Source organism: Ammodytes marinus (genome assembly GCF_949987685.1).
Source record: "Ammodytes marinus genome assembly, chromosome: 10".
Lineage (NCBI taxonomy): Eukaryota > Metazoa > Chordata > Actinopteri > Uranoscopiformes > Ammodytidae > Ammodytes > Ammodytes marinus.
Genome location: NC_137214.1, coordinates 18,615,121 through 18,635,072, shown reverse-complemented (window position 1 = coordinate 18,635,072; position 19,952 = coordinate 18,615,121). Strand labels below are relative to the sequence as shown.

Genomic DNA, 19,952 nt, shown 5'->3' with positions numbered 1-19,952 from the left:
GAATGGAAGTACTTTCACTTGAAGTGTGCAAAAATCAGTGTAAGGACTAAGAATTGTTGTAGGATAAGCAGGCTATTGTAACAGTGTTCATTCCCATATCATCTGACGGAATAAAGCTTAACTCAAATCCAAGTATATGTCAAATGTTTAAGAGTGGTCATATAACGTTTAGTCACGTTAAAGTGTTGCTTTTATCAGTTCCATCCATTTCAGAGTGTGAGAGTATTTCAAGTCATTTGGATTGTATTTAGCCAACACAATAGAAGACACTTAATCAGTCTGCAGTGGATTGATGCAGTTGAAGATGACACACATAGAGACTTCTCAAGGATGATGCGCTGTGCTCTTTGGAGAGATGGCTCATTAAATATATGGCTCAAAACCAATATGTTGGAAAGTAATTAATTAAGATGATATATGGGCCACAATAAAAGAGCACGGGTTGATGGGGAAATAAGCTGAAAATATGTCCTCTAACATGTCCTAATATGGCCTATGTCAGTGTGTTGGAACTGTAGCATTTATCTGTATGGGAAAGCATCTGAGTTTCTGAAGGAAAGATAAGGGACGAGTGAAAGTTTCACTCTCTTAGGTGACATCAACTCAGAGAGGAGAGAGAGAGAGAGAGAGAGAGAGAGAGAGAGAGAGAGAGAGAGAGAGAGAGAGAGAGAGAGAGAGAGAGAGAGAGAGAGAGAGAGAGAGAGAGAGAGAGAGAGAGAGAGAGAGAGAGAGATCATTTTTTGGGGGGAAACCTACAAATCTGTCTGTCTCTCGCACTCTCACAACCTCCAGGCGTACCAGTCTGTGTTGCGCCTCTGCTCTCAACTTTTTTTTTTCTTTTTTTCTTTCTTTCTTTCTTCTGATTACAACTCCTGTGCAACTCTCACTTTTGTATTCCCTAGCAGCGGAGGGGATGTTCACTGGGAGGAGGTTACACCCGCGCTGAACGGTTTCACCTTTGGGAAGTTTTGGAGTCTGAGCTGATAACTTCTTACTCCCGGAGACTTTGTGAATGGGAAGCATTTGGGGAGACTTTTACGGTGGAGTGACGCACGGTAGATGTTTTAAAAAAAGAAAACTTTTATTTAAAAGTGTCACATCCACAAGCCACGTTCCCCCAACTGTGTCTTCTTTTTTCCTCAATGACAAGGGAGCGTTTTAAGGAGAATTCTGACTGATCGACTCTCTTGAGAAAAACTTTTGGTGCCTTACTCAACAGCGAGTTTAATTTGATTTCGGGTCGCATCTCTTCTTAAAAAAAAAAAAAAGATATTCTACCACAAAGTCAAACGTCCTCTCTTGACCTTTTTCGGGATCCTTACTTTCCATAAAGTCTACCTTTACCCCTCCCGCGGATTTTCAATTAAGTTCGCTTTGGAAGTAATCTGAGTGGATATCATGCCTCCGATCGGGCCGGAGAAGCGGTCTGCGCTTTGCCGGGTCTGGGCTCTGGCTCTTGCACTGCTGGTGTGCGCTGCTTCGGTGACGGGATGCCCACACAAGTGCAGCTGCTCCGGGTCGCATGTGGACTGCCAGGGTCTGGGTTTGAAGACCGTGCCTAAAGGAATACCGAGGAATGCGGAGCGCCTGTAAGTGACTTTTAGTGACAATTCATTCCAAACGTATTGTTGTCATCATCTATGTTAAATGTTATCACACTGTGAGCCCTGAGTGGACTTTTGATGTGCTTCTCATATTTTGGTTACCCTCTATAATAATTGTGTGCGTCATTATAAAGTTGTGTCATGTTTATATTCGCTCAGGACTAAGTTTTCGGAGGTAACCGAGACAGCTTAAAAGCCTGACACACTATTGATCAGTCATCTCTATATGGAAACGCAATGCTTTTCACAGCCAATCTGTTCATTAATGGATCAATATATGTGTCAATTAATCGATTTTCTTGTGAATACTATAGCCTTGTACCATGACATCCAGGTGCATAAGCCAACACCTGAGTCGTTCAAATGAAATGCATTTCAACTCTGACCTGAAGTCAGTGATCATTATAAGGCAGACAATCAATTTTATCTTCAGGGCAACATCTGTTTATGGTTTATTTGGCATTAAAATACTGTACTGAGAAGCTGGGTACTGGCTGATATCAGCTCATTAAGCTGTTTTACTTTATCATTTGTTCATTAAAAAAATAAGTTAGTATGAAGTGTATTTTGGTGGTTGATGGCTTTTCAAACGTTTAGAGGCATTTGAGCACAACATGGCTGATAAACTGGTACAAAACCTACTTTAATGTATACTAATACGGTTTCTGCATAATGGAAAGCAAAGGGTAGTTTCCTGGGAAAAGTTACCAGTAATTCAAGCAGCCACTTTCATTTGGTACACATTTGGTGCACATGAAACTGCCCGGTGACCCAGGTGAATTGAGGCAGTAAAGAAAACAGTCCTGAAGCAGCTTTAAGAGTGCGTATTTAAGGTTTTAAACAGGTCAACGCGAAAGGTGAGAAGGGGCACTGAGCTCCTTAAATCTTTTTATATTATTCCACACTTCCTGTGCAGTATAGACATTCCCAAAAAGTTTTTCACACTGGCCCCAACCTAAAGTTGGGGCCAGATCCTCAGTGATTTGTGTGAAATCCTAAACTATGTTTTTGCTCTTAAATAATTACTTTCAAAGCTTTTTTTTTGGAACATGGTGACAGTTCGTTTCAAATGACATTCAGTCCGGAGGCAAGAGAGGGACCCCTGACAGATGGGGCCTGACACCTCTAGCCTGATCTCGACACGTATACAGCCCCCGCAGCCTAACCACACGCACTCACAAAACGTACACCTATGCCGTTAAGGTATGGAAGCCATTATGCGTGATAACGGAGCAGCCAAAAGCTCCACAGGGGATCGACAACAGACCTAACCCTGAGACAACAAACACAATCAGTGGGCTGCAGAGCAGAATGGTGGGGGGCCGTGTTTGTGGATGTGTGTTTGTGGCTGTGGGGGGGACACTGGTGGACATGGACATATCATTAGCATTTGTGCATGTGTTTTCACTTCATCATGTATGAGTTTATGTATTTTGTGTCTGCATGTTTGCTCCGGCCAGTGTGATTTTGTTGCTTGCTGCTTGTGTATGTGTGAGTGTGAACAACGCAAAAAAACACACCTCTGGGCTGAAGTGACCTCCCAGGACCTGTTGGCTTTTACACAGCAATCCCCCGAAGACATTTACACCCTAGGAAAATAAATAATTAGAGCAGGCTGTGATGAGGAGGTGGGATAAGGGGGTCCCCTGCCTCTCACTGGGGTCCCCTGGGTGGAATATTTGGGGGTAGCAGTGCACCCCTCCCCTCCTCTTTCCCTCCAGAAACTATGTGTTTATGTTTCCCTGATTTATCCAGGTCAGTGTTTCAGCTGTGACTTTGGCCCCAGAGTTGCACTTTTCCTCCCTCTTTCTCTCTCTCTCTTTCTCTCTCTCTCTCTCTCTCTCTCTCTCTCTCTCTCTCTCTCTCTCTCTCTCTTTCTGCCCTCCTTCATCTTTCTCTCTCGCCCTCAATAGATATATTTTAAGAGGTCTGAGATGGTACACATTAAAATGGATGAGATTCCAGTTCTTAAGGCTACTGCAGATGGGGAAAGATTTCTGGAAAGAGAGATGAGCGTTGTTGCTCCGTGCAGGGATTTGGGTTTGACAAGTGGGATAAAGAGCATGTGGACGACAGATTCTGGGGAACAAAAGAGCCAAGTTTGTGAAGTTGTGTGAGTCAAAAATGTGTTCTCTAATTGATTTGTGATATGTGGCCTGTAAAGGAAGAAAGACAATGGAGCTAAAGTTTGTTTCAAAACATCCATATGCTCATAATTGTGTAACCAAGATTAAGTTATAAACGTATTGCTGAGGAGTTGACTTTTGTTACGTAAAGTATAGGAACAGTGTGTAAGGCAACAAAAACTGCCAGTCAACGTTTAAACTACCGGAGAGTCACAAATATTTTAAAATGTATTGAATCTGTGATTTTAGAAGTTTCCTGGTAGCACGATGTTCCGATTGGTCAAAAACAATGCAGTGTTGCTATGTGGAGGTAACTGGCTGGACACAGGCATGAATTAATTTGGACAGCAAAACAGTGCGCCATAAAACAGACTTAAAGAGCTTTGAAATGTTTTGTGTTTCTAGCTCTTGAAAGAAAAAAATATTATTACATTCAACCCTGTTGAAAAAACTGTGTCAGGGTTCACCCTAGCATTTATCTTTTGACTTTCTTGTTTGGTTGTGCCTCGTGCTAATGTATTGGTCCATTCCCAAACTGAAATGGAGAATGTTTCTTTAAGACTTGCTGTCTTGCAGAAATGGTTCCAATCCATAGAGAATAGGAGATAGTTTTTTCTCCACATGCACATATATCTCACCACAGCAGAAGACTATGCAGCGAAAACCACAAGACATGTGGCGTTTGAGTAAGGACATGACTCTTGCCTTATCTCGGGTGGAAAATCTCTTTCGGCTTCTACTCTACGGCTGACTTTATCACTCTCTCAAGCCACATGCACAGAATCATACAAATTCAAAGACCAGAAAAAGAAGTTCATGACACTGATTGAAGCCTCATGATGAAATAACTTCAGGATATGCGCATATATAATGTACAAAATGGACCATACATGCCTAGAAATAAGGAAATTGGTCCGAATGGAAAAAGGGTTGGCATTGTAAAGCTTAAAAAAAATGACACGTGTGGTCCTTTAAACTTTAGAGTTAGTGCCCACTAACTCTCTTTATTACAAACAGTATATAACTTTGGATCCAGTTCACTTCCCACACCTCCAACAAGTAAAGGGTGAGAGCAATGTTCAGGGCCGGACTCCACCTGTCATAACCACGGCATGCATTTCTTTAAAAAAAAACAAAGCTGTTTTTCTTTACTATTGTAAACGGTGAATTTGGAAAGGTTAACGAGAGAAAAACAGTGGTGGCCTCATCTGTTCACTCGACACACACGCACACACACACACACACACACACACACACACACACACACACACACACACACACACACACACACACACGCACACACACACACACACACACACACACACACACACACACACACACACACACACACACACACACACACACACACACACACACACACATATGCACTCACAGGCAGGCCTAGCAATTACCCCAGGCCAGCCAATTCCGTAACGTCTTCTTCGGGAAAGCCACTTGAGACCTCATTTGCATCTAATTTGAGTGGAGAGTTTGGAGGGGGGAGGCTTAACAGGCTTAACTAAAATGAATTGGAAAACTAGGACGTGTTTTCTCTCCTGTGTCCAATTCACACCTGCCTTAAAGACACACACACACACACACACACACACACACACACACACACACACACACACACACACACACACACACACACACACACACACACACACACACACACACACACACACACACACACACACACACACACACACACACACACCCTGGAGAGTTGATTTTTTAGAGCCACAAATTCCAAACTGTTGCCCCAACTGCTGTGCATTGTGGGGGAATTGAATGCTGTAAACTCTAGAGGGGCCTCCAATCGGTTGAGCTGCAATCAAGAAATGTTAGAGTTAAAGTGTGTGTGTGTGAGGGTGCACGTAGGTGTGTGATTTTACATCTATGCTTCCCTTTGTTTTTGCAATGCATATGTATGCATTTATTTTCACATTTCTCTCTTTATTTATTTAGATCAGAGTGTGTTTGTATGGTTTGCAGTTGAATGAGTTCACTGCTGGATGTGGCAAGTTGCCCAAGGCAACTTTACACAAACTAATTCAGATTTTAACTATTTTTTCTGTTCCCCTCGCTAACGACAATTTGAGGAAGTTTTGGCAAGTTTCTCTCGAGCGACACCTTCTTTACTTTCCCTAGCTTGGTCTTGGCACCCTCTCTCTGTGATTCTTTTCATTCCCCTTCCCAACTCTTCATCTTTACATCTTTCCCCTCATCCCTCTAACGATCTTTTTTCTTCTTCTCTCTTGCCTCCTCAGTACCTTTCTTTACCAGTCTCTCTCTCTGACCTCCACCATCTCCTCCAACACTCACACACACCTTTAGTTGCCAGCAGTAACCATCTCTCTACTAGAGTTTTCACTGCTCCTGTTTCCCCTCATCGTGCCAATACCATAGAGCACACAACAAAAGAAACCTGCTGCTCTGTGTTTGTGTGTGCCTCTGTGCAGGCAACCATAAGTGTGTATGTGTGTGTGTGTGTGTGTGTGTGTGTGTGTTTGTTTCACTGTGTAGAATGGACACACACATACACATGTCCCAGCCTTGGCTTCTGGCTCTTATCAAAGCTTGGTGTTGATTGGTCAATGAACGCTGTAACCACCACACCCTCAGTTATGAAACGGCATTCCATGGTGGGACTGGAATCTTTGGTGCTAACCTGTGCGTGTAGCAGACAAGCTAATTTGTGCTGACACAATTCCCGTCCCACTCACTTGAGAATAATTTGATCCGATCGAAAACAATCCCCGATCACTGAGTACTGAGGTGTTCACTTCAGTTTTGCACCAGTGCCTTTCAAATGGGGCCCAGAACATTTGCCTGAAATCAGTGCAAATAGTATTTTGTTGTACGCAACTGCTTTCCATAGCCAAGCAGTTTCACAAGTCAAGGTCGCATTTCAGCCGTCTTGATAATTCCCACAAAGCTCTGCTCACCATGCTGTGTTTGGTACTTGGCCAACTTTTCTCATGAAACCAGGGAGCTAATTAGTGATACATTTCGTTTGTGGAGTATTTCTGTATATGTACACCACTTTTTGGGAAGCTTCAGTCAGCACACATGCTTTGGTAACTATTGAGTAAAAGCCATGATTCAATGAAAAGTGTTCTTTACTGTTATCGTGGGTATGATGGTGATGTAATACATCTGAAGAGCCGCCGAGTGTTATTGCTATAGCAGAGACGTCTAAACTAAGAAGCGAAAACCACAATGAGCTTGCTGTTCTCAAACAGCCTCTTAATGTCACGCCTATCATCTGTGGCCATCTCGTGGTAACAATTTTGTGCCCTCACGACTATGTTTGGTTCAGTAATGGTATGCCAAATGGCACAAGTGACGTAACTAATATTTAGGCTCCAGTTCTAGGTCAGTGGGTGATATCTTATTCCCCCAACTTTCTCCATTGTGCGGGCAGTTGACCTTTTCTATATAATGACTTTCAGTCTGCCAAGGAGGCAGCCAGCTGGCACAGTCAGTGGGCTCTGCCCTTCTGGGAAACAGTGCAAGCTGGCAGCATTCAAATACACACATATATACTGTTTTCACATGTACTGTACACACATCAATGCACACACAAACAGGCTAAGAGGGCCCCACACTCACTGGCTTACATTTGGAAAATCAGGCACGTATACGCAGATATAAAGCACACTTAAAGCTAAGCATTAATGCAAACATAATTGTACTGCACATGTGAGGACCCTCACTGACATCATGCATTCCTAGGTTCTATCCCGAACCTTAACCATCACAATTATGCCAAACCCCAAAACCAACCTAATTCTAAACTTAACCCTTTAAGCCTCATTACTACATTATATTGAAGTGATTGGAAACATTGCTACCAGAAGCACAAGCAATAATGATCAAACAGGTTGTAAACAGGCCAATTGTAAACCAGATGATCTAAGCCACCTTATTTGCATAATAAACTGAAAGTGAATGCACCTAAAGTCCCTCCGTGCACAAAAAAAACTATGTGTGTTCACAAGTACTGAAAGTATGGTAGGTCAAAGTTGGACCACAAAGAAGGCTGCTTAACTGTGATGGATGTTTGCAGCGGACAATTTGGGTGATTATTATTTCACAGTTGGCCTTCATTTTCTCTTCAAAGTAAGTTTTGTTAACTTGGGGGTTGGTGTAAAATATGTTTGACAGAAGGCTTGTGGTCTTAGTTTTTTTCTTTTTCTTTTAGCAATGTTATAGAGTTACACCATTTTAGCAATTAATTTGGGGTGTCGAGTGATGGCTAAAACGACTTAAATAAAACCCAAGAAGTGAGGACAAGTGTCCTCATTCTTCAAAAATATCCTCACTCTCTAAGTCTAAAAAAAATGCACACATGCATACACATGAAAACATTTAGATTCCAAATGGAAATACGTACACATGCGTGGAAGCACATTGGAGAATTTATGCATGCGGCCACACACGTTCAAGGCACATTCATCACTAGGCAAGTGCCGGCACAAATACACAAGCATACACACAGTGCACTCTCATGCTGCTTTCACCGGATTAAACATGCAATTGGTTGTAGTTGGAAACTTTGACAATGACGAGAGAGACTGTGTCCCATAGAAACTATCCAGAGTCACGAACAACTTTCTGTGACTTTATGCTGAAACAGAAGCCCTCAGCTCACAGGGCTGAGTGTGTGTCATACTATAACGACAGTTCGTGTGTGTGCAGGACGCTTGGAGTCGTTTGATGTTAACAAGCTGTGCCACTGTTTTGTTAGGCCGCTGTCACCAAAGCAACACAATTAAATCCCTTCTGCAGGGACTTTCTTTTTTCTCTGTGTCTTTCTGTGTGCCCCTCCATTATACAATGTGTGTACAATGTACATATTTTTTATTTATTCATGGGCATGTCACAGTTAATGCAATATGTGTGTACAGACAGTATGGAAGTGTGACTTGCAACATAATTTTCCTCTTTTTAGCCAAATGGTCGGCCAAGCTCGAAGTGACATACTGTTTATATTAAGGCTACAAGCTCATAGAGAATCCGGTCACTGACCTATGTGTGTTTCTCCATCTCTCTCTCACTCTCTCTCTCTCTCTCTCTCTCTCTCTCTATCTATCTCATTCATCATTACCTCTCTCTTTCTCTTATCCTCTCGTTCACTGGCTGTTTTTTTTGTCTGACTTGGCCTCTGTTTAGGAAGCAGCAGTCCTTGTTCTTGTCAAGTGGGCTCTCAAAGGTCCCCAGCTTAGCCCACCACATTGGCTTACAGAAAAGCAGTAGTAAATCTAGACAAAAGCAATGCAGCCCTATAAACTCCGGCAAAGAAAAGAGCTAACCAAATACAGCGCTGTTTTATAGCCCGTTTGGCTCGTGGCTCTAAAAGAAAGGGATGCTTGCAGGCGACTCCCTAATGTGGTCAAGCCTGCGTGGTTAACAGCAACACCAAAAGTATGAGTTTCCTGAGGTTGAGCGGCATCGACATTGAATCTAAACTGTGAAAGAGAGAGAGAAAGAGAGGGAGAGAGAGAAATTAATTGTGACTGACAGAAAATGAGGCAATAGGTAATGAAATGCAGAGAGGAAACACTTTAATCAGTCTGGGATATTGAATCGGACAGATGCATAAGCAGGAGAGGAACAGAGGAAGTGACAGAAGTATGACAATGGAATAAAAGCTAATGAATTGTTAGAAGAGATGGAAAGAGATCTACAGTGGGAAAAAAAGAAAAAGAAAAGTGAGGTCAAAAGTCAAACCGAATGACCAAACCATAACTAACATGGGAATACAATCAAGTCAGATTGACACAGAGTCTCAAGAACTAGCGTGCAGCTGAGAGGGGAGCATCATTGAGACAGTATTGCCCTTTATGGAGTGAAAGTGGAGTGTCCTTCAGTGTGCTGTTTGGAAAATATTTCACGGACAAATGGCTCCTTTATCATCAGTCATCAGTCCCTGTTCCTTTTCCCCCCTCCTCCCTTCTTTATCCTTTCCCCTCTTTTTTCTTCTTCTTTTTAGCAAAGAAATTCCTTAAACATTTTTGTTTGGTTTGTCTAAAACATTGTTAGCATCAAGAAAATGCAAAAAAAATAGCATTGACCAGAATACATTTTTACATGTCAAGTGTCAGGATTGTTTCCGAGAAGGCTTGCATAGCCTACACAAGAAACAATCTCCCAACAGTGGGATCAGTATTCTGCTGTTGTGGCTGTAAACACCAGCGCACACTGCAAACCTTTGTCTTCTCTTTGCAGATTTACCTCAGTGGTGTTGGCAAAAGTTTGCTTTTGCTGTGTCAACTCAACTGTGGCTTTTTTTGTTCATTTGCATGGCTGCCTGTGAACATGCTTTTAATTTAGATTATTTGTTTAACCACAAGAGACAAGAGGGGCCATGTCTGAGAACTCAGAGTAATGCCAGTTTTATTGCAAAACCATTTTGCATATGATCTACTGTTGAAGCAGAAGACATGAGAAGTGCATGACTGGGGAGAAATAAAGTAGAGAGAGAGAGAGAGAGAGAGAGAGAGAGAGAGAGAGAGAGAGAGAGAGAGAAGCTTTGGCCCTGGACCTCTGGCGGGAGTGTGTGCCCGTCTTTTTCTCTTGTTCTCATGCGTTCACATGCTTTTTGTCATGTGACTGTGTGTGTACAATGTGGATAACCCAAACATGTCTGTGATGATTGCTGCGTATCCCAGAGAGCAGTTCTGTAATAGGAGAGAGAGAGAGTTCACTGCCTATTAGCATCACTATGACAGAGATTCAAAACAGCAGTTGAATGGTCGCGCAGGAGACCAAATCGCAGACAATATACATTCTGCTAATGGAGACAGAGGCTGTAAACTTTGTTCCTTTGAAATTTAAACTATGTCGCATGATTACATAATGCATATGACAAATGATTGTGTATGAACTAATAACATGCAATGTGTGAGTGTTGCACTTGACTCATCCAATGTTTATCTAAGGTTCCATAGTGAGTTTGTAACATGAACATTTACAATTTTTAAAATTCAATATACAACGGTGGTTGATTTGTGATTTGTTACTGTGGTTTCTTTCAAATGCTGCTCCTGCCTGTTGATCTTCATATCAAGTGCGGTTACAATTTAGCCTGGCTCCGCCCGCCCGCCTACTTCCGGCCAAATTTTATTTTCCCTTCAGTAGTCAGTCTGGGTGTACAGCCCATTTCCCAGTTTTGCCGGAGATTCGACAGCCGGTCCAATCAGCGAACAGAGCGAGTGGCTGAGAACGATGACGTCGAAGTCGCGCTCCAGTTTCAGTTGCCAGAAGCCGGCTCATGACACACGTGACGACCAAAGGTTATGCGATTGGTTGGCTAATCTAGAGTGGCACTGGGCAGATCCAATAGTTTTAAACTTTAACAGACACCCGCCTCCATGAGTGAACGTTTGCCAATTACAGCACTGCCAGACCTTCTGTACAAATGAAATGAAGTACGATGGTCTGGTAGCACCAGGCTAGTTACAATTAGGGATTAGACCTAAACAATCTCAGCAGGTGTTGCTTAATGTCATATCCAAACATTTGAAGTGGATGGAGGGCAGCTGTAACAAAGGCTCATTTTGAAACAGGTTGACTCCTGCCCCTTGCTTCTGGTGACAGACACCCCGCAGAGCGCGGAGCTCACAGGAAAAAGGAAGATGGCAATTAGGATTCCTTTCGTAACTGGGAGATTTAGAGAGGGCGAAATTGAGCATACCTATCTTAGAGAGAGAGAGAGAGAGAGAGAGAGAGAGAGAGAGAGAGAGAGAGAGAGAGAGAGCTTTGTGGAAAATAACAGGAGATTAGGACAGGAAGCAAACGCATTCGGAAACGAAGCGTTGGACGGAGAGAACAACAAAGGATGAAAGGGAAAGGATGGAGAGATAAGGATGCAGCGACTGATAGAGAAAGAGAGAAAGAGTATAGATCAAGGAAATTTCCGAGCTAGATAGAGGCACAACAGAGAGGAAACTGTATGCAGTTGTTTGATCGTTATTACTCATTGTGGTTCCAGATTGATTTTTCTTTTAAAGAGGGCAAAGGTCAAGAAAATAAAAAACTGCAGATTGAGATAGGGTTACAAGGAAAGCAAAAGCAAAATAAATGACCGGTCAGCAACCTGACATGCCAAACTTTTTACTCATGTATCTTCGTAATATTTCCTGGTTTACCACAGCAGCGGTCAGTTCAACTTTTCATTCCAGCGAGTCTTTGTCACCCGATCTGTCATTTGTTTAACATTCCTTAACTGATAGTAATTTCTCTGTTTTTGCTCAGTCTCTGTGGTGTAGCCAGCCAATAATGCTGTGCTGTAAGTGAATCAGCCCCCCAACACACCAAACGTGTGTGTGTGTGTGTGTGTGTGTGTGTGTGTGTGTGTGTGTGTGTGTGTGTGTGTGTGTGTGTGTGTGTGTGTGTGTGTGTGTGTGTGTGTGTGTGTGTGTGTGTGTGTGTGTGTGTAAGTGTGTAAAGTCAACCAGTATGGCAGCCCAATGAAGCCAGACTATAAGGTTCACTGCTTTCAGTGGTCTGGGGTGAGGTGTGGTGGAGAGCTGTCTGCTGTCTTTGTACGTGTGTGTGTGTGTGTGTGTGTGTGTGTGTGTGTGTGTGTGTATGTGTGTGTCTAGGTAGAGTATGTGTTGCGTGGTATATTTATCCCCTGAACAGCAAGCGGCCTGTTGAATCCTTGTTTTATCCTGTTGTCAAAAAACACAAATGCATGCACCCATCACCTATGCTTGTAATGGGAACAAACAGCGGATAGAGCCTTATACTAAAGCCTCTCTCTAGTTCTCTGATGGCCAGCTGGACAGTTAAATTTCAAGCCAAGTTAAGCTTTACTACTGGGTGCAGGCAGGGTGGACGCCCACACTTCAGCACACCAGGTGCATTAAAATGGCCGCCTCACTAGCTTTAATTTGTTCAGAGACTCTGCAGTCATTTTTATTAGCTGAATTTTTTTTTTATCGTTTTAAGTTGGGTACAGGAAATGTTCTCTATAAGTGTAATGCTTCTTGAATTGGGTGACACAGAGGCCTTACTTTATGGGAGTCCTTATCCTTATAGCATAACCTTCACACAGCTTCCAAGGTGGCTAAGGAGAGGATGTTAAAGTAGTTAAGTTAGGGAAATTGCATTGGGTTTGTTGAGAACTTGGCGCTTTCATTGCAGCTGCTTCATTCCTTCATGTTTCACAATCACTGGCTCACCAACTCGACATGTGGCTGGCTACCAGCTGGTTAGTGATGCCCAATCATAACCAAAAAGGTGCAAAACTCAGCTATTGTAACCTGACACTTCACACGACTAGTCAGCTGAGATAGTCATTCCATCATTGGTTGCTCTTGCATTTCCCTTCAAGTGCTTTTGGTATTTTTGATGTAGTTAAAAAAAAATAATGCCCTGTAATATACCGTATGCTTTAAAAGGGGGGTATGTATCCCCATTACTATGTCGCTCTTGGCTATACATGGTCTGTACCTTGATTGAAGTGCTGTAAAGAAAGAAGTCAAATTTGATAATTACGTAACTTCATGTTGTTCTGGCAATGGCCTTTGTGTTTTCAGTGTTTAGGCAGTGGTGTTAACTAGGCTCTCCACCTGGCCCTGTATACTCGCTGTTTGTTTGTCTCTAAAGAGTGGTTTCCCTGGTGACGGCAGCAGAAGTTTCCACTGTGAACAAGAGAAAGATGGAGATAAGGATGGAGAGATTGGGATAGAAGGCAGAAAAAAAGAAGGAAAGGAAGAAAGAAAGAAAGAAAGAAAGAAAGGGGTTGGAAAATGTAGCCAACTGTAAAAGAGTGAAAGATCCAGATAAAAGAGAGGAGATTAGGGGAAAGGAGAAAAACAGAGGAAGGCGAAGAAAAAGTGTTTAGTCAACTATGAAACGGTGAAAGATAAGACATGAGAGATTATGAGAGGGGGGAGGGCACTTTAAGAGAGGGGGAGATTTCAGAGAAAAAAAGGAAAAGTGTAGCAGAAGGCTGGGAACCATGAAGGAGCGAGAGATTGACATTTAAGGGCACTGAGTGGGAAAAGGACAGATTTAACATAGATGAAAGAAGGAAAGGGAAAAGAGAAAAACTGAGAGACATATAGCCAAATGTGAAAAGAGGAGAGACGGATAGGAAGGATACAGTGAAAAGAGGTAGAGTGATGGGGAAATGTACAGATTAGATTATATCTAAAACTCACTCAAATTTATTAAAAATCAACAATAGAAAAAAAAGAGAGAGTGATTTTCAACTAAGCTTTGGAACCTGTTTTACACAAGCAGCAGATACACAGGGCAGCATCAGCACCATGCCCTGGCATTAGCTCAGTTTTAGTCTCAACCAACACCGGAGAGTCAAATCTGACCGCTGCTTTATGTTACCAGCTTATCAAAGTTTTTGTTTGTCATTGAAAACAATTTTTCTGAAGGTGCTGAAAGGTGCTAAAATGCTTCGTAGAGTTAGGAGGATCTACCGAATGTTTGTCTCCATCAGTGACCCCCCCCCCTCCCCCATCACATTACACATAGACATTTAATCTATGTTAATGTTAAAATATTGATCAATGCTGCTACTGTACATTTCACCACTTCAACAATTTTAAGAGGTTTTGTATATAGGTTTTTAAATCATTGTCTTCTCCACTTTTCTGTTTTTCTAATGACAAGACTCTTAACTCTACTCGAGTGGGAACTTATTTGTTGTTGTTGATTTCACATTGCTTTCTAGTCTTTGATCAAAAGTCATTATATGCAACTTCCCATTGCATCAGTGGAGATATTGAAACTATTCATGACCCTGGAGCCTTTTAAAGGATGGTGCCCCCCCCCCCCCCCCCCTTCGTTTTGGGCTTGGGGAAGTGGTGGCCTTAGCTTCACCAGCCCGCCATGTCTCAGACCAGGGTATGGCTCTTATTAGCGGTGCTCGCCATGGCAGCTTGGGGAAGCCTTTTGAAACCTAATATGGTCTTAAATCAGATTTAAAAATGTTTAGGTGTATTATGAAAAACACACACACACAGGCTGCCTAGGCAAAACCAGACTCTGTTTATGTGTGTGTGTGTGTGTGTGTGTGTGTGTGTGTGTGTGTGTGTGTGTGTGTGTGTGTGTGTGTGTGTGTGTGTGTGTGTGTGTCTGTGAGTGAGTGAGTGAGAGCGAGTGAAAGAGAGAGAGAGAGAGTCAGAGAGTGTGTGTGTGTGAGTGAGGGTGTGCGTGTTTGAAATGAGAGAGACAATTGTGTGTGTGTGTTGTTTGTCTGTGCTCTCTTGTGTGTGTGTTTTTTTTCCTTGCCCTAATTCCTTCAGTACGACAGCGTTTCAATAAACAGCATACCCGTATAAAGGGAACCAGTCTATACACACACACTCGGGCAGTCAGTTCATGTTGCAGTATGCATACATTGTGCACCCGTAGTTAAAACAGATTGAATGACAGCCAGGAAACACGATAAGCTTTTAAAACTCTGATGATGGAAAGAGAAAATAATTTCAACCCACTTTTTTTTTTCTCTGGAAAATTTGCTCCTCAATAGTCCATAGGAGCAGGAACTGTAAGTGTGCGTATGTATGTGTGAGAGTGTGTGTAATTCTCCGGTGGCCTGTACGGTAGATGTGTTTTGATTTGTGTTTGTTTGTGTGTGTGTGTGTGTGGGTTGGGGGGGCGCTCATATACTGTGGGGCATTCTCACGCTCTGTCCTGTTGCCACTAACACAACTGAACCAGAACACACACAAAGACACACAAAAGCAAAAACACACATGCACTGTTTTTTTTTGTTTTTTTTTACAAAGGTGTACACTTTCTAGATACACTGTCATATATGAAGTGTTTTTTATTGAATCTATTTGAATGGTAATGCCTGTGTTTCTCTCTGTAGGGATTTGAACAGAAACAACATCACCAGAATCACCAAAGTGGACTTCTCTGGCCTGAAGAACCTCAGGATTCTGTAAGTTTTTTTTTTTTTTTTTTGCAATTTCTCCCCCAACATTTTGTGGTGATTACACCAAGTGGGTCCATCTTACTTTCGTCTCTGCCATGGATTTATAATTGATTGTTCAAAGAAAATGGGCATGCCAAAGCACTGTTGTATACTTATACCAAATCGCTCTAAATTTTTTAATTGATCGTGTGGGTTGTATTCTAAGTACAAGAAAAAAGGAGCATGCGACTCAATTACTTGAGTCTGCCATGAAATAACAAATCTTTTATTCTCCCATTCATTTATAAAGTAGTATTACAAAAATGTGTCATTGTTCACCTTTGAAATAACCAAAAAAGGACACCACTATTTAAAAGAACAAAACGTTTACTAGCTTCAACATCGCTAATCGCTAATAATAGCTAAAACATTTAGGCCCCAGTAGATTTTTGGAACACAAAGCTTTCTTTTATCCTTGAGGATGATATTTCCCAACCCCACCGTAACAGCTCAACTGCACAATGGGCAGATCAGAAAACATATTGTATTAGTTATTTATATGTAGGGGGCTATCAATTGAGTCTATTTAAGGATGAGAACCTGATGTTGAATATGCCACGTACCAGTCTTTCAAGGCTTTCGTACTTTCTTTCTTTTCTGTTGTGACCTGTATTCGTTTCTTCGTTACAAGGAATCCCATTAACAAAAATAACAAAAAAAAAGCTGCCATGCTGGAACAATTAGGCAGTTGCTATATTTACCTAATAGGCCTGTATATGGCTATAGGGGAAACAAGTGTCTATAAAATAAAGCTTCCCATCCTAATGAGGGATTTGAGGGCAGCAGGGAATGCAAGTGTCCTATCCAAAGAGTCGAACTTCGTAATTACTGAATATTTACGAGGTTAAATAGTAGAGTAATCGTGAGCTGACATGCCAGTAACAAGCAGCAAGACTCCCATTTGTTAAACAAGCAACACGGCAACAATATGTTACACTGCTGCGGTTATGACGATATGCAGACAGAGATTAGCCTGCTGAGAAGATTTAGCCATTTCTGGACAATTGATAGCAGGACATTTTGGGTCATTGTTCATAAGAAACAGAATACGAAAACAAAATGTATGACTGGAATTCACTTTTGTCTCCCCTCGACAATAGTTTGAGAATTCTTCACTTTTAAAGTCTGGCAAAATTGGGACTCCCACAGAAATCAGACTGCCTTTGAATATTTTAAGTTAACAGCAAACCTTTGACATTCTTTAAAAAGACAAAAAGGAGATTTGTAAAAACTGTGTGCATATATCCAACACAATTGTGACTTGAAAGCACTACATTTCTAAAATACTTTAAATAAGTGCTTAAAACAGAATGCACAGTCCATGTGTACATGGACAGGTTTTAAGTGATTGTTTCTCTGGTACATACTGACCACAATGGACTCCCTCCTAGGGGACGATGTGTGTCCAGCTGGAATTAACTTGATACGTCATAACTGGTAATTCCAACCATTCTCGTATATGTCTAAGTGCTCAATAGTTTTGGTTTGAGGGCCTTAAAAGGGGGCTAACCTCTTCCATTACAAGGCCAAGTTAATAAAATGTGATGATTATTCTATATTCTATTGGCTGCCCTAAAATAAATCAGTCATTGCTGATGTTTTCAGCAGAGACAATAAAATAAGGTCTAATCAACTTGCAAGAAACCTGCAACACAGTATTCATTCTGTCTCTATTGCTTTTTAACATCTATACGGACGATCTGTCAAAGCAGGCAAATAGATGAAGAACAGGGTGCATGGTGGGTATTTCACTCATTAACCACTTTATGTATACCAGATGTTTTTCTTGATTATCTGAACCATGTACTGGTGGTCTTCAATTTTTTTTGAGGGTCTGTTGGAAATATGGTATAGATATAAGAGTTAGTTTGGGATGGTAGGGATGATGAAATAGGGAAGTCATAAAATTAGTATTTCTGATTTCTTCTTGCCTGGCGTTGCTCTTAAAGTGTGTAATGAGGCTACATATTTAGGCCATTACACAACAAATGACCTATCAGATGATGAGCACATTTCCAGACAGTGTTGAAAGTTGTAGACACAAGCAAACGTGCTGGTTCGTTAATTTATACTGTGTTCAGTTTTTAATGTGTTCAGTTTATATAGTGGTGTGCTTTTTGTAGCCCACTATATACTTCCCATCTGTGTCAATAGGCAGCATGCAAAGACTCACTGCTGAGTAATGGCAATGTTGGTGTACCCACCTGCTCTGCTGTAATGCAGCATCTTATGTATAGATGCATGTGCAGGTTATCTGATTCCCCCCATAAAAGTCCATAAAGTAAAAAATCCAAGGGTCAGGTCCAGTTGGGGTCAGGTCCAGTTGGGTGCATTCAGTAGATTTTGACTCGTCTCCACTCAGCTGTCCTAATTGACTTTTGCCTCAAGTGGCTCAAATGTGTGTGTCTGTTTGTGTTTGTCTGTGTGTGTGTTACGCCTATAATAACTATAATCACCGTTTGCAGCATGCAGCTTCCCTCCTCACTCTGTTTTAACCAGAGCGGCGGATAAAAATAAACTGCCAGCACAAACTACGCTAAGCAGTAGAAATAAGTTTATGATTGTGTGTGTGTGTGTGTGTGTGTGTGTGTGTTTGCACTATAACCTTATTTGTAGTGGCCAAGGTAGAAATCATTTCAGTTAACATTTCAGGTTTCATGTACTTTATGTGTGGTGTGCATGTGTGCAAGTGTGTGTGTGTGTGTGTGTGTGTGTGTGTTTGCGCGTGCGAGTGTTAAAAAGAAGAAAAAAAAGAAAGACTGTTATTTGTGTGCATCATGTGGACTTGAGACAGGGTAAGAAGTACCAAGGAAAAGAGGGTGTGCTTATGTGTGTGTGTGTGTGTGTGTGTGTGTGTGTGTGTGTGAGAGTGAGAGAGAGAGAGTTTGTGTGTGGTGGGCCAGCAGCTTCTTTCATGTGGTTGGTGATAAACTGCTGTGACATTTCCCCACTCTAAATCTCTTAAAGAATTGGGGAGGAGATGGCTTGGGAAAGAGAAGATGAACTGAGAAAGTACACTTAGACACACACACACACGCACACGCACGCACGCACGCACGCACGCACGCACGCACACACACACACACACACACACACACACACACACACACACACACCCACCCACCCACCCACACACACACACACACACACACACACACACACACACACAAATAAATATGTCTAGTTCTGGGATTTTGTTTGGGTGCTTAAACCTTACATACATCCCATGGGAAATGTTTGCATGGAGTTTATGCGATAACATTCTTCCCATGGAAGGCTAATAGCTGCAGAAAAAGTATTCCTTAGTGCCCATGCCTATATACAGGCTTGCAATTATTGGCAATTAGTCCTGTGAAAAGCCTTGACTCCCATTACATATAATCTGACTACTGTTGAATACCTCAACCAAACTAACATACAGTACGCACCAAAACAATGCCACATTAGATATATTTGAATTGGACACATTTTTTTTTTATGTATGAACTTTGTATCTGACTCATTGACTCATTGAAACCCCCTTTATCAGACAAAACTAAACTTTTGACATCACCTTGTGTTCATCCAAAAACATGTACTGTAATCCAATCCTGCAGTCTGAATAATCTTTCATCTGAGCGGTCAGACCGTCCTGCTGTAATGACAGACCCAGCTTGTCTCTGAATTCACAACACTAAAGCGTAATATCTTTGGCAGCCTTACATCACAAGATTTATTCCAGATTTTGGCAAAAAAAAAATTAGCAACTCCAAACAAATTTGGACGAAGGTTAAAAACTTGCACTTGATTCTGAACATTTGGCCGGGGGGCGGGGGCGGGGGGGATCAATGCTGTCTCACCCATAGTGCGTAAACAACAAGCAAAGTTAAAACCCCCTTAAGTATATTTCCTTATTCCCCGCTGAGGTCGAGTGCTCTGAGTTTTGCCATACGGTAGCGTGACACCGTTGTTCTTTTTTAGAATGGCTGCTAAAGCTTTCTAATATGGCTGAATAAAAGAGTCATTAGAAACCCCAGGCCCCCACACACACATGAAATCAATATATGTTACACAACAAACTGTTCTTTTCTCCATCTTTCCCTATCTCCCTGTGGATGACTAATGCCTGATACAGACCAATATAAAAACAATACGTCATCCCAATAATATGCCAGCATTGCCCTTCCACACCATGTGTTTGGCTTTAGATCCAATGCCTTTCTAAAAATTCATTCAATAAATCAGCATGCAACTGATCCCTCATATGGACAAATAAACTCAAGG

General features: G+C 41.8%; 1 protein-coding gene across 1 annotated transcript in view; it reads left to right on the top strand.

Annotated features, from left to right (window-relative positions):
* The first annotated feature begins 922 nt into the window (after window positions 1-922).
* The window catches only part of slit3 (slit homolog 3), a 231,700-nt gene continuing 212,670 nt past the window's right edge, over window positions 923-19,952 (top strand). The window contains exons 1-2 of the mRNA XM_080035179.1: window positions 923-1,589; window positions 15,585-15,656. Of these exons, the coding sequence (XP_079891305.1) occupies window positions 1,399-1,589; window positions 15,585-15,656 (263 nt within the window). The 5' untranslated portion in view covers window positions 923-1,398. The remainder of the gene's footprint in view (window positions 1,590-15,584; window positions 15,657-19,952) is intronic.